Raw genomic sequence first — 15,369 nt, 5'->3', positions numbered from 1 at the left:
CGCCCGATTAGACTGGACGCCAACCCCAACATAGTTGGGAAAAGACTAGGCAGACGATGACTTAGCCATGAGTTGTTTAAAACTAAATGATGATTAATCAACTATTAGTACTGGAAAATTATTATCAAAACATACGACTCAAGTCAAGTTCAATGTTATTTACATTCGAATATTTTGAATGCTGTTACTACGTACAATGATAGCTGCGCATGAACCGGTACATCTTATTCGCTCTTTTAGAAGGGATAGAAAGAGACAGATATATCTGTCAGTTTATCATCAAGTTTGGTTTGCATATCTACTAGTTGTTAACCCATCATCGGTGTGAACGGCTGCCAGTTAAAAATTACGAAAATGTCTTGTTGTAAGTACTATTTTTTGATTGTTTATCAATTTTAAACCTAAAATGCACCTTATTTAAAGTCTCTTTTTGTTTGCATGAGGCTTTTTAAGTTGAAAACTTATATTCTATGTATTTGCGTCGTTTAGTTAGGTTAGTTTTGTTTGGTTGATTGTTTGTATTTGTTGTGAGATTGTAATTGAACTGTTTTCACGTAATTTCGTTCTGATATTATCGTGTTTTGAAAAGTAACTCATATTATTCTTGTAATATATGCCTGGCTAAATAGTGACTCATTACGTTTTGAATGTGTTTTTATAACACACTAGCTGACTCCACTAGCAGTTCCTCGAGGTTCTGCCTGCGCCCGCCTGGATGATACCAACCTATGTCTTTCGCAAGCATTCAGACAAATGCTGTACAGTCAACTTCAGATCAGTGGTAACAGTTTTATAGGAAAATCGTACTTATTACTATTAAGTTAAGGTGCATGACAGTTACCACTGATATGCGGTCTACTGTACCAAACATTTACCTAAATCGGAGCAGTAGTTATGGCGTGAAAGCCAGACGAAGTGGGCCCTCTCAGGATTAGTCCTACTGTCTTATAACATCATTCATAGAAAATAGCGAGATAATTAATTTAGTTGCATTAAGTATGGGTAAATTGTCTTAACATTTGCGAGAAAAATAAATAAATAATAGACAATAGTCTACAAAATAAATGTAAAAGAATAACAATACAGCGACAGTAGTTAATGAGCCAAGTAGTGATGCTTCACCATTTTTATATGTCAAGAGTTATTTACTGGAAACTCCGCAATCCGAACACTATTAATTTATATTCCATTGATAGAAGAGAGCTGAATAAAAGCATTGTGTTTGTTTTCCGGTGACATAGGATGCATCTTAACGCCGACCATTTCCACATCACCATCGCACTGATTGGGGTTCCAAATGTAGGGGGTTCACGCTTGTCCAAGCAATATAAATTGAAAATTCTATAGCAAATTTTCCCTTAGTCTCTTGACATTTAATATTGGTATCTTTTACCGATTTTTTTTCAACTTTAATGACTGTTGATTTGCATACGCGTTGAGCATGCCTACAGTTTTGAGATAACCTTACTTATGAACACATATCATGTGAAACTATAGCATGTTGTAAATATAAAATACGAGTGTGTCATTCATGGAATATCTAGTTCACAACAAACATAATTTTCCCCTAAAACACAGCAGCACTAGCAGCCATTTTGAACTCCAATATGCTCAGAAGTCATGTTCCACCCGGCTGCTCTATTCGGCTATTTGTCAGCTCTTTAACAAACTTATTCGTCCGTGTCACATGATAAGCGAAATAAAAGACCCGTAAAAGGTCATGGTATGAAAAAAAGTGTCAAAAACATCAAGCGGGTTGCAATTTATCATCTCGGCCTCTAGGCGTGCCTTCAAAGCGACTTAAACGTCCCTCAAACGAACCCTAGTGATTTTAATCTCACTGTTTAGATAAAGCTCCTTTTTGTGGATAGAAAAATTTAAAGAAGTCCTTTGAATATTAAACTTGGCATGGATTAAAAATGTCCCTCAGAGCTACGGAAATAAGTGGAGACGAGCACTTGTATTAATTTCAGGACGGTGTCGATATAATCTTAAGTGGGGTCCTGATAAGATTGAAAATCTGTTGTCTTTAATATCTTTGAAACAAAATTGATTTATTCATCTCCGCTGAGATTTCTGTTCGTCTCGGATACTCAAGAGAGGCGAATTTAATTTACTTGGAATTCATTTTCGAGTATTGGGTATACATACTCTAGATGGTACATAATATCATCCATAGACTGCTAAACAAAAGTTTAATTATGTCTCTCTCATCTCTTATCATATATAGTAAAAAAAAACTTGTACACAACGCACTTGTACAAAATTAAAATCCTTATATTACGAAGTTTTGACCTTTCAATAAAATAAATATTTCAAGTCATTTATTTTCTCACTAATCATTTGACTATGTCCATATCTTTTGCAGCATTATATGGTTTATGTAGGTAATGGTTGTGTGAGCTTCACTCATGGTAACAAAATAAAAATGCAACAGCTATTTGTCATCTTTATACGCTACCTACAAAACGCATTTTGTCCGCTGTCTAGCACTACGATATGAATTTTTATTCAGTTCTGTTCTATGTACATATGTCATCTTGCATGTTTTTGACAAAACATAAAATGTATCTTCAACATATGTAACTCAAACTTTTACTACGAATTAAAGTCAATAGTGTAGTTTAAATGATGATACTGAACTTTACGAAATCCTAAGATTATCTGAGTACTTAACAACTTTAAATATTTTATCATTAAAATAATACTAACTGTTCCCGGAACGTCCTGAACGAACTTCTTTCCATATTCAAATTAAAGTGCCCTCGTTTTCAGGATAAGTACCACACGACAAATAAATCATACCAATCGCCTCAAAAGTTATAGTAAAAAAAAACTCAAAAAAACATTACTATCTTTCGTATTTGTATTATTAACAGTTAAGCTATCAGTTATTCAACATTATGCATATCACGCAACACAATGACATAAGTACGTATTATGCCGCTGTTATGTATTCCTAGTTCATCGCCACTGCATAAAGCAAACTATCAATGCCTGACTTTCAGACTGCTCGGATAAGATAGTTTGCTTGTTTATAAGCGGATAAGTAGTGTGTTTCAAGGTCATGCGATATGCGTAGTTTTTGCAGGGGTACCGATATTGAGAGTGTTTTGGTTGGGACGTAGAAATCGCTTGCTAGATCTGTTTAATTAGTATGAATAAGGAAGTTAGTAAGATTCTCCGATATCGATCGAAATCTGTGAATAATTGTTTTTTTTTGTTGTTTTGCGAAAGTCAAAGTTTAAACCAAGTATTTGTCCGTTTCTTATTCATAAAATCACGTTGTTATTTTCGTTAAATCAAACAGCATGGAAAATGTACCTACATTTTTCAAAGTCGATAGCGTTCTAAGTTCAGTTACGAAATATTGTAAACACAATTGTATACTAACAATATAGTCATCAACACCTAAGTGTTGTTTTTGATTAACTTGTAACTTAATATTTCCTTTTATCGACAAACTGCTATCTACATAATAGTCAACTGGAGCACTAATACAAATTAAAATAAAATAGCAAATTATGATCGCGTGAGATAGCTAGTGTTGCCTCGAAAAAAAAGATCTAATCAGATTAAGGGGTAGACTAGACAAATTGTTTGCGTAACGGGCAATTAATGTAATAAATAAAAGTGTTCCTTGATTAAACATGTAGACCAAACATTGCAGTCTTATTTTTGTGATCTGTTAATCCAATAAAATATTTTTCGTACAAGTTAGGTTTTGATATAGGTACTTTAAAATTAATGTAATTTGCCTGATGTGGAATATTCCTGACTACTATTGAATTAATAAATAAAATGTTCCAACCACAGCGCCCCCATATTGTATAAATACATCACTGCATAGAATATGCAAGTCCATATATTTATCTACAACTAACAAGCCATGCAATTTGTAGGCGAAACAATGGGTTATTGATGGGATTAAGCCGAACAAAGGAGTAATTTATATGCAAGCATTACCTGACGTGATTACCCAAATTGCGTGGGGCGCCATCCCCCGATGTTTGTCCGCACCCCCCGTTTACGCGGGAAAGAATAACGTTTTGATGCCTATCGACGATTTATATGGACTGACAGTTCGCTTTTTGAAAGAAAATTGAGCACCCTAAAATAAATATTTGGAGGGAAAAGCTATGAAATTGATTTTCATTATTTGGTTCGGATCAGCTTATTATTCAGGTGTTCGGGGATTTGTTAAGACTGCTTTGAAGGTTTTGAATTGAATATAAATTAAATTTAAATTAACTTTTTTTGTCATCTAAAATAAAAGTTCGAATTCCGAATATTCCCAGTTTCTGATTGTAGTGTGAGTCGAGAGTTCGCGTGGGGACTTTTTACCGTGAAAACCTTTTTCAGACAAAATACTTTTTCATTAAAAACCTGTAATTATTTTCTGCTTATATTTATTATTCTATGCAATTGGTATTGTCCATAAAGTTCCATTTAAACTTTAAATAACCTGTACCTTGGTATATTAATTGCTGTATTCTTACCCCCTGCTTTTTCTTCACAGGTAAGCTAGGACCGGGCTACGCGTCTCCTTTAGAAGCCTTCACGAAGGGACCTAGGGAGAAGTTGATATACGTGGTCTGTGTCCAACCAGACACGACCAAACAGGACTATTTAGCTACTGTTGACATTGATCCAGAGTCTCCGACCTATTGCCAGGTTAGTATGAAATGTTCAGACTGCAAACTATAAGCTGCCTTCTTAGAAAGCAACTTTAATGTGTTCGAAAAGAATGCGATCCCATGCGAACTTTTTGTATTTTGAGTAAGGCTTCCTAATTCAGTAGGTACTAGCAATATGGGGTAGCAATAGTGTTTGGCATACCAATTTTTTATTTTTATTTGAAGCGATACAATTCGGCTCAGACGTACAAAACCAACTTAGAATAGGAGATAAAAATCTGGTTCTAACTGAATAAGAGATAAAAAACCTTATCTAGCTCCTGTATTAGAGATATACTCAAAAATAAATATTATTTTAATGGAAATGTTTTTTCAGTAACTTAAAATTATATTTTTCTGAGGTCACTTACTTTCAGCGTTTTAAATACCTTGAAAGCCATATTTTATTGCCATTAACATCAACACATTTATCAAGCAATAAAGTACTTTGACTTTGAAATCAAAACTTAAGCCGGGGCAACAATTTACCACTTTCATTTCCGTGAATATTGTACGATTTCCTATTGAACGATATTCGATATAAAGGTATCGGAAGGATTTAATTGATTACTGTAACCTCGATACCCGAGCTTGATACTTGCGAGCAACCCGCGTTAACCTGGGAGGCAATGTGATAGGGATGTGAAATTAAAGGGTAATAAGAACTAGTGGTTGAATTTTATCGATAGTCGTGATTTGTGGGGTTTTAATTGTGATTAAATACTCCTCGCATGATAAAATTTATATAAACACTCAACTTAGGTACGATTTGTAGACACGTATGTATATTTTTTGTGCCAGTAAAAATGTATGCGTATTTTAGCGATCACATTTCTCATTATTGGTGATTTGCCTATTAGACAAACCCGCAGATAAAAATAATATGAACTAAACAATATTTTTCATTTATATTTGTAATTTTCTAATGTGAAAAGTTAACAATTTGTACAAGGTATTTTTCCTCAAACCAACAAAATTACAGACACGAAAAACAAAATCCGATCGCATTCGAAAAATAATTACCTTCCATATCTGTCTGCGTAACAATTTTCCCGGAAAGACGTTACGAAACAAGCAATATTATACAGAAGAAAATACCAATTACGCACTACTTTTGTATTAGCGAATAAAACCTTATATCCTGCTATTTAGAATACCCGCTAACTGCAAACTAAATAGTTGGCCGACAGTTGACAAGATGGTAACGAAATTTTTTTTTTCTAAACAAAGTATTGATTGTAATCAAAGTCTGCAGTCGTTCTGATAGAACTAAATACTTGACCTTTAAAAATGTACTACCATTCATCTTTATACTACTCATAATATCAATGAAACCATCGGCAGATTAAAAGTTTAAAGGAAACTGTAATTACATAAGTCTGTCATACTTGAGAAAAAGATAAAAATTACAAAGTTATGATTAGGATACAATTCTTTTATACAAATATTATGTTTCTATTTTTGAATATAGTATTTTTTTTAAAGATAAATAGTTTAAGGTTGTATATATAGTGTACATATTTAATTAAAAATAAAAACTTAACCGCATAAAAAAATACATACTGTCATCGGCCGACTAAAAGTTGGCTGTCTGCTCTCAGTCCAGCGATGTCGCTGGGCAATAACGTACCAGTAATCCGAGGATTTCAGGATTTAGTAGGAAGTATTATTGTGTACTTTGCCATTGCAATGCCAGGCGAGACTAAATTAACAGGCGGAATGCAATATATTGTGCGGGATTTGTTACTTGGATTCTACGATAGATGTCTTGGGTTTTTTGTTTGGTTGGTAAGAAGAAAGGGCGGCGTATAAATGGGGTTATGGTAGTTGGGGAGGGATAAAAGGATATAAGCAATGAAACTGCTATTGTGACCAGGTATGCAACAAATTAAGGGTTTTGGGAAAAGTGATAATTTCTTGAATGTTTTTCTAATTTATCGCCTAAAGAATTACGTTTAGTTTTCTGTGTGAAATTATCTACGTTTTAGTTATATTTACAGATTTATTTTTGTGTAATTTTAGTTTAATAATAATGATACTACATTATTCCGAGCTCAATTTAAAGCAAACAATCTTTACAAAAATACTGGCACCCAAACTGGGACTAACCTTCATTCAAAATCCCCAACACTGACACAAACTCCTTGGTCACAGGTAATAGCGCGCACACACACTGGCAGTACAGGTGACGAGCTTCATCACAGTGGGTGGAACGTTTGCTCCAGTTGCCATGACGACCCTTCACTCAAGAGGGACCTCCTTATCCTGCCTGCTGTGAAATCCGCGAAGGTTTTCATCGTGGATGTCGGCACGGATCCTCGAAAACCAAAATTGCATAAAGTAAGTGGTAATTGTACGCTCTGTGCGTTGAGTGGCTGATGAAACCTTTTTTCGTTACTGTACAGTGACTTTAGTACATCATTAGAGTTGCAATTGCAATTTTTATTTACCTACCTAATATTCGCGAAAAAGTTTTCTAATACAATTTTTGCCACCACTATTTTATCCCATTAAAGAAATATTACCAATAAAAAGTAGTAAAAGTATCAATTCCTAACTACGTTGAAGAGACCGCATCTCCATGCTGCTATGACCTTAATTGCCTTGATTGATACTCCAACTTTCATGGGAAGATTACCTACTAAGTGCTTTTAATTTCTAGTCCAGAGGTTTGCAAATCTGAACTTTTAGGCGGTGTATATTAGGTTGAATTTTGTTCAACGGTATCAGCTTGGAGAAGTTTTAAAGGTTGTTGTTTTGGACAGGAATAATTATTTGAACGAATTTGATACAATCATTATAATTTTTCTTCTATTAATGAGTTCCATTCAATTTTAATGGAATTGTTAAATCAAAAATGCAGAGAAAAGTAAGCATCACATCGCAGTAAAATGTAAAACACAGAACGAAAATAAGACATTCCTTTTGTGGAAACTTTAAACCAAACTACTGAAGTTCCTAAACAGGTGTGTAGAAGGAATCGAATCTATTTTCAAGGAATCTATTTCCAAGGCAGCAGTAAATAAACATTGGCGTCAATGCCTCGAAGGTGCGCTTAACAATAGGTGCAAAAAGTTTAAACAACACAAGTGTGGACAAACAAGAACTTCTGGAACCGGGCCAGAGTTCAAAGATATAGTCGATTGAGCTGCATGTAAAGTTGCAGTGTTTTGTAAGTAAAATGTTGGGTTTATGTTTGAGTATTTTCTATGAATTGAGTAACAGGAAAATTGACTAAATGTTGTTTTGGCAACTCTCTAGTAACGAAGCAAACAGATTTGCAGGTCGTTAAGAAGTTTCAAATGCCTATAACAAATCATACAGAAAATTACGATAGAGTACCTAACTCTTTACTGATATATAAATAGTAATTCACCACAAAGCAGGCTTTATTTTAAAATTGACCTGCATAACAAAGTGGTGGCTGACCACAAACAAAATTAATTTATGTGGTGGTGTTAGGGTGATTAAGGCATTTATCGATAAATCAATGGCGGGCCCAATTTACGGGCTGTGCAGGATTCCTGAACGCTGTTCGCCGATCGTAATTTAAATTCTCACACGGAGCACTTATCCGTGTTTTTTTCTAGATTGTTTGTTAGATTTATGATCCAATTTTACGATCGGCTTGGTATCCAAGCGTGCTTCCAAGATTGAAGAGTAAACAATTTGTTTTGGTCCTTAAAAATGCAGTTGTTTGTGGTCGTGTGGTCTTGCGAACTTCGTACGTGCGATATAGTTACGGCTAGCTGGTCATAAAACGGCATTTTTATGTCAACAGATCTGGGAAACTTTTTTAATTCTTAGCTTTTTATGTTCCGGATTTTCCGAGCCAACTACAACTTTATTGCAAGAGCGTAAAAACTGAAACAAACGGTTGTTCGCCGAAGTAAATTGTTGTTTTACTCTGAATGCAGATTTACGAATCAATTTATCGGCAGAAATTGAATCAGGGAAAAAAGGCTACTGTTCAATCCAGTTGATTGAATTTATTTGATTTTCTTGAGTGATAATCCAAATCATGCTGAAAGCTAACTAAGTATTAAAAGCGTGTTTTGGTTTATTCCATCTTTCATGATTATGATACACTTTTGTTTTCCTATAAAGTTTTATGTTTTTCACAAACCGATACAGTCTGAAATCCAATCACAAAATTAGGCAAATGCTACTCAAAAAATTACATATGTAATTTCATACTCGATTTAAAATATTAAATTCCTTTATTGATTGTCAGTTATTTTTATATCGTATTTCATATATGCATACATACTCCATTTCCATTTCAAATAAAACTACATATGTAATAACAACATACGAACATGTTACCCAAGTCTATTTAACTTGATGCAAAATAAAATGAAAAATCTCCACTGCATTATTAAAATGCAATTTCATTTAATATAGCCACGCTTCAAGTAAACGTCGTGTAAATAAAAACGTCAATTTTATCATAAATTGCATATTACATCAACATGCTCAAAGAGAGTCTTGGTTCTATCAAATAACGTACTTAATGTAGGTACAGTTTATTTTCTTTTTCTACTTTAGCGAAGTCAATATTTATTTCATGAATCAATTTTGATGTTTCAAGCTTTCACGATTGAAGATTCAGGTGTAAGAGTTTTTGAAATTGATTCTAATTAAAACCTCTCAGTTCGAGCCGGACTATAATTTTGAAGAGTATCCACTCAACTTACGTGAATAATAAAAAAAGGAACTCTTTTCCGGTACTTGGTTTGTTCCCTTGAAACTTTATAGGTGGCTCCTAATTTAAATTTAATTGTTTTTTGTTTAATAAAGAGTTCAAGGAAAATTAACTTTGTAACGGTACAAAATAACCAACTACAAATATGACAAACTACTCTCTCGGATAGCAAAAACTATATTCTAATAAATAAAAAAAATATATAAAAATCGGAATGTAGGGAGAAATAATCTATTTAAATTCCAATATTGGATAAGTACAAACGTTTCCTCATTTAATTAATGGGTTCTTATCTAGACATCTGTGGACACACAAACTCTGAGTTTAGTGTCGATACCACGAAACTTTCGAGGTTTTCATTAACCAAGTTTATAAAGGTATGTGCAACTGCGCTTAGCTTCAATTCCGGGAAATACATCAAAACTTATAACTTCCAAATTATCCCTCATCGCTGATTCCCTAATGCCCAATATCGCCATAATTATTGTTCCAAGACTCAAATAGTTCGATGGCGCAATTTTCCCAACTAGCTCTCCCGAAGTCCAGAATCTGTCGTTAAACTTGCAACATTCCGAGTCAAGCCAGACAGTTCGCGAACTCGTTATATTGGCTGTAGGACCTCAGTTTGTCCTTTTCACACATAATACTTTGTACTCAGAATTTGGGAGTTATATGGAGTTTCGTGAAGTTATGAATGTTGGCAGTTAAAGAGTAACTCAAACACTACAGCTGTCTGGTTGTTTGGTAGCGGACAGGTCTAGCAGATTTTATAAATCTTTCAAATAACACAATTTTCAATAGTAGGTACACTGTTCTTACGAAAAATAAATAGCAAACTCCAGTCAACAATTTCTACAAATGTTAACTAAACTGTTTACTAAAATAAAAGCACATAAGAAAATGTAAGGACACACGAAAACACCTGAAAGTGTTTCTCCTAAAAGTTTATACCAAAGAGGCCAACTTAAATGTAAATCCCTTACTATCGGGGAAACTGCTAAAGAGCTCATTCTCTCAGCTCCCTTATATAGAGGGTTCATAGCGAAAATCTCATTACCAGGTAATCGACGGCTCAGAGATGAGGTCATTCAACTGCAGTTACCCGCACACCACGCACTGCCTAGCAACCGGCGAAATCATGATTTCGACGATGGGAGATAAAGACGAAAACGGAAAAGGGGATTTTGTGCTCATCGATTCGAAGACTTTGAAAATGACAGGTGAATTGTGAACGCGTCTGTACACAGCTTGACGGGAGGGGCCAGTTAATGTGGGCCATATTGAAAAAACGTAAATCTTTTCATGTATTTTTAGGGGCGTGGACGAAGGGAAGTAAGCATGCCAAGTTTGGGTATGATTTTTGGTACCAGCCTTATCATGATGTTATGTTTGCTACTGAGTGGGGCACGCCAAGGAAATTTAAGTCGTGAGTACCTACATTACCTCATACAAATAATCTTGGTTTTTATGCCTTCTTTAATGTCTAGACGTATGCATAAACTTGAGTGTTTGTGCACAACGTTTTCGAATTATATTTTGAGCGTTATTCAATTTAAAACCAGTCTCAAACATCTAAATAGGTCAAATTGGGAGCCCATTTCTATAAACAAATATAAGAACAATTTATCTGTCCCCAGTGGCTTCCACCCCGAAGACATACCAAACAAGGATCACTACGGCACATCGTTGAATATTTATAAATGGTCAACGCAAGAGTTACAACAGGTCATAGATTTGGGCCCGGAAGGCTGCGCTCCCCTTGAGATCAGATTTCTCCATGATCCCAAAGCCGCGCAGGGATTTGTCGGGTGTGCGGTGTTTGCCAACGTTTACAGGTACATATACCTATATTAAATTTGCGCAGTTTTGTTAAAGTTACCTTCGTGTTTTGGTACCTTTGTATCGGATTTGTTGAGCTTGATTGATTGTTTCGTGATTCTGACACCAGACAGTTTATGTTAATGTTCATTTATATATTATTAGTATTGCATACATGCAATTGAAGTTTATAATAAAGTAACCAATTTACTCAACTGTACACTGAAAATGTAAATGCAAGATAGTACAGGGTAGCTGTATCTATCTCATCAGACTTAAAAGGAAAACGAGGCAAACCAAGGAAAGGACCGAAGATCCTGAATATTTCACAGCTACTAAAAGGAATAACTAAGTAAAAGCTTTCAATTAACTTTATTTAGGTTCTACAAAACATCAGACGGATCGTGGAAAGCCGATAAAGTCATCGACATACCAGCAAAAAAAGTTTCTAAAGATGGCGTTGAGTCCGAGCTTAACGGTAACTTTTCTGTTTTTCTTTTATTTTTCTCTAGTTACCAACATTTCCTTTAGGGTAAATGTCTTGTTACGCTTCAAAAGACTTGGCAAATACGCCACACAAGTTTGACTTTGTAAATTTTTATTTAAATCTGCAGAGTCGCAATGTCTCTTATAATTGAATATCGATTTTGCTTGATACAGATTTTACCAATATTTTTTGCGGTACCAATGAGAGTTATAAATATAATTTCGTTACAGGTTTATTGGGTGATGTGATTATATCTCTGGACGATAAATATCTGTATGGAAGTTGCTGGTTACACGGAGAAGTGAGGCAGTATGATATTTCCGATCCCGAACATCCAAAATTGACAGGGAAACTTCAACTGGGAGGCGTAATTGCTTCTGACCCTGGAATGAAGCTGATTGAGGACAGAGAGTCCGAGGTAAGGCATTCCTTTTTTTCCAATTGTAGGTAATAGTTGAAATTAACGCCTCATGACTTCACACAATTACGTTCTCGCTGCGTCATTCTTTTCATTTAGAGTTTTTACCCTCTGATGTTTGCTAAATTGCTTTTCAACGTTTGTTCCATTAGTGTTATGTTTTATTGTCGTTTTATTCAATGGTATTTTATTGTGAAACACATTTAGTTTATTACTTAATTTTGTCATATCACTCGGGTTACGTGCACCAAGCCTTTTTTCATGTAGTATAGTGCTTTCAGTGTCTCGGACAAAGCCCACCAATGAATGTAAAGGTTTTGAGTTTCAATCTTACTAACATTTATACACGAAGATGCGTAATGACAAGAAAAATTGGATTTCGTCGAGTCATAAAAAGCTTTGTTTATATTCAAGCCATTACTTTGCATTATAATTATGTTATCAACAGCCTCACACATTAACATTCATACACATTTTTTATCAATAACATGTCTTGTTTATCTTATATACCAAATTATTAGGCAGTATTATAATGACCTTATTACCACTGTTATTTCAGTCACATTCAATGATGACTGTTCTCTTTTTATCAACAAAATATATAAACAGTTTATAAATACACCAGCGTTTATTAGACATGTTTTTTAAGATAGGTAATTCTCAGTTAGATATGATTGAACTTGGTGAAGTAAGGTCAGTAACTAAAGTCTATTAACATTCTTAAAATACAAATTAACCTGGACATCTAGAGTAACTGAACACAGCTAATAACATACTTTAAGGATTGTCTAGGAAATCCTTCACTAACGAGTGACTTTAGTAATCAAATGTTTCTGAGTGTGGGGCTAGTCATGTTATCATGTAAGTTAACATTATGTTGCTTTGTAATCAGGTACTGGTACAACCTCAACTGGTTACTGTAAAAGGCCAGGTTCTACAAGGATCGCCTCAAATGCTGCAACTCTCGCTTGATGGAAAGCGTCTGTATGTCTCATCGTCTCTCTTCAGCACGTGGGACAAGCAGTTCTACCCCAAGATGACTCAGGAGGTAAAATGATTTATTTATTTACACCACTAATCTACCATTACAGGTTTTCCTTAACCTAATGCGATATACAGGACTCTTAGATATTACAGATTATCTATACCTACGTAATATTTCATTTTCATCAACATAAACAAAACGTTGGCTATTACCTTAGATAAAGGATAAGCAATGCTGCCAGCCTTTTGAGCACGCCCATAGTCGACAGCAATGAGGAGGATTTTTTGGCTTAGTTTTAATATAAAGACCTACATTATAATATGTTATTTTAAAAACTTGTAAATAACTCTTCAAGCTTGTGGTTATACCTAATATTTTGCCTTTCCAAAACTACGCAGTTTAAGCAGAATTTTGTTGAAATTCTTCAACTGAAAGCGGCGCCCAAAAATGTAGTCCCAGAGACTTTATTAAAAGTCACATGGCCGAGTATGCGAAGGCTGTAGACAAAGTATTTTATTGGATTACGTCCACATTCACCCCAGCAGACCGCAATAAACAGCCCTTATCTCTTATATCAAACCTTCGACCCCCGTCTTATTTACCGCGCCCTTGCAATGTTTTACAAAGTTATTTTTCTAAGACACATTTTGTGAGATATACGTCACCTGGGATTGATGAATAATTCATGAGAAGCGTCGCATATTTTGTCATACAAATAACTGACAGCCGTTGTAATTTTAAACCAAGTTGTGCCAACTTTCCCTTTTTTCCGCGTTATTTTGAGCACACGTGGATTAAATGTTTCCTCCTGTAATATTTTATGTGATGAAAATCGTTTTAAATAAAAATGATAATATGCAGTTTATTAAATTAGTGGTTAATATAAACAGTGCAACAAATGTTGCATGGTAAATAAAGTAACAAAAACTGGAGCTCACTGAATAAAATTAAACGATCGACAATACGTATAAAAACCATTTAATTCATTAGACCGAAAGATTTTTACTGAGCTGAATGCTGAATTTAGAAATCTTTATAAAACGAAAATAAACCTTCCTGCTTTTATACGTTTCAATTGAAAATGAAATCCTTAAATAGATCCATTGTATTTCGAATCAACATTTCACGTTACCAGAAACGAACCGGATCCTAAACGGAATGGATCCAAAACGGAATGGATCCAAAAATTATTTTTCTGTTGGATGCCGCAAAATTCAAATACATTTGTATTGTATCGCCAGGGTGGGTGGATAATAAAGTTGGACGTGGACACTGTGAATGGAGGCATGAAGTTGGATCCGGAGTTTCTCGTGCACTTCGGAAACGAACCGGACGGGCCGGTCACGCCGCACGAAATGAGGTACCTACGAACTTTTTAGCGTAATGTTAAACCTGTATGAAATTCGAATGAATAGCTAGTGATACGTTTGGTTTTTAGTTTAGTTTGCTGTTGTTTGAAAACGTATTTAGTTTTAGTTTCGAGTCTTGTTTGGATTCTAATTTTAAAGTCTGAAATATAACTGTTTTTACTGGGAAAAAACTCTTGCTGTTTTGATTAAAACTTTCTTCTTTTGTTTCAATATTGAGTAAAGTTTATTTTCATGGAAATATGATAATTAAATGAAGATGGAAAGTTCCGTTGAATAAGTGATCGTCTGTGTATCTAACAAGTCAAAAACATAGGCAAGTTCTAATTTTAAAAATATATTTCTCAGGTACCCAGGAGGAGACTGCACTTCTGACATTTGGCTAGCCGAAGACTAAATACTCTCTAATTGCTAAAATCATGTGCCAATATTTTTATATGCGTGTTCAACCAATAACCATATTTCATATAATATATAATTAAATCTACGAATTTTCGTATAAGTAACAATATAAAAGTACATAAATAAAGCATAATTTCAATCTGTTTAAGCATTGACGTAATAAATTATATTGTAAAATTGTATTTTGTATAAAAGGAACGTAATGCTTTTAGGTAGGTTTTAATGAAAATATATGATGCATAAATATTTAATGAAGTTTTATTTATTAAGATGAATAGTGTAACATCCTGTAAATATAGCTGACAGCTAACGAAGCTTAGGTATATCTTATGAAAGGTACTTAACTTCCTGCCCTGATCACAATATATTGTCGGTGCAATACTATTATATTCTGACTTTCCACACCTATATTACCCGTTATACTAATATTTTTTTGTCATGCATGTCATCTACGATAATCCTTTCATCTTTTCTTCTCTCTTCCTCTCTCTCTCCACCCGTTTTCATTCAT

The 15,369-nt window shown here is 34.4% G+C and overlaps 1 protein-coding gene across 1 annotated transcript; it reads left to right on the top strand.

Annotated features, from left to right (window-relative positions):
- Positions 1 to 223: 223 nt before the first annotated feature.
- On the top strand, positions 224 to 15,109 carry LOC110370096 (methanethiol oxidase). Its single transcript, XM_064036828.1, has 11 exons — positions 224 to 364; positions 4,520 to 4,674; positions 6,831 to 7,016; positions 10,442 to 10,601; positions 10,696 to 10,807; positions 11,019 to 11,216; positions 11,580 to 11,677; positions 11,917 to 12,104; positions 12,997 to 13,152; positions 14,331 to 14,453; positions 14,809 to 15,109. Exons 1-11 carry the CDS (start codon positions 355 to 357, stop codon positions 14,851 to 14,853), a joined length of 1,431 nt encoding a protein of 476 aa, XP_063892898.1. The 5' UTR covers positions 224 to 354; the 3' UTR covers positions 14,854 to 15,109.
- The last annotated feature ends 260 nt before the right edge of the window (positions 15,110 to 15,369 follow it).

The sequence above is a fragment of the Helicoverpa armigera genome, chromosome 11, assembly GCF_030705265.1.
Source record: "Helicoverpa armigera isolate CAAS_96S chromosome 11, ASM3070526v1, whole genome shotgun sequence".
Taxonomy (NCBI): domain Eukaryota; kingdom Metazoa; phylum Arthropoda; class Insecta; order Lepidoptera; family Noctuidae; genus Helicoverpa; species Helicoverpa armigera.
The sequence above is the reverse complement of the archived record's forward strand: the minus strand, read 5'-3'. Positions and strand labels throughout refer to the sequence as shown.

Excerpts from the sequence above, each read along its gene's own strand:
- LOC110370096 (XM_064036828.1), top strand. Across the intron at positions 10,808-11,018 it reads ACGCCAAGGAAATTTAAGTC|TGGCTTCCACCCCGAAGACA; the intron begins GTGAGTACCTAC and ends ATCTGTCCCCAG. Across the intron at positions 13,153-14,330 it reads ACCCCAAGATGACTCAGGAG|GGTGGGTGGATAATAAAGTT; the intron begins GTAAAATGATTT and ends TTGTATCGCCAG.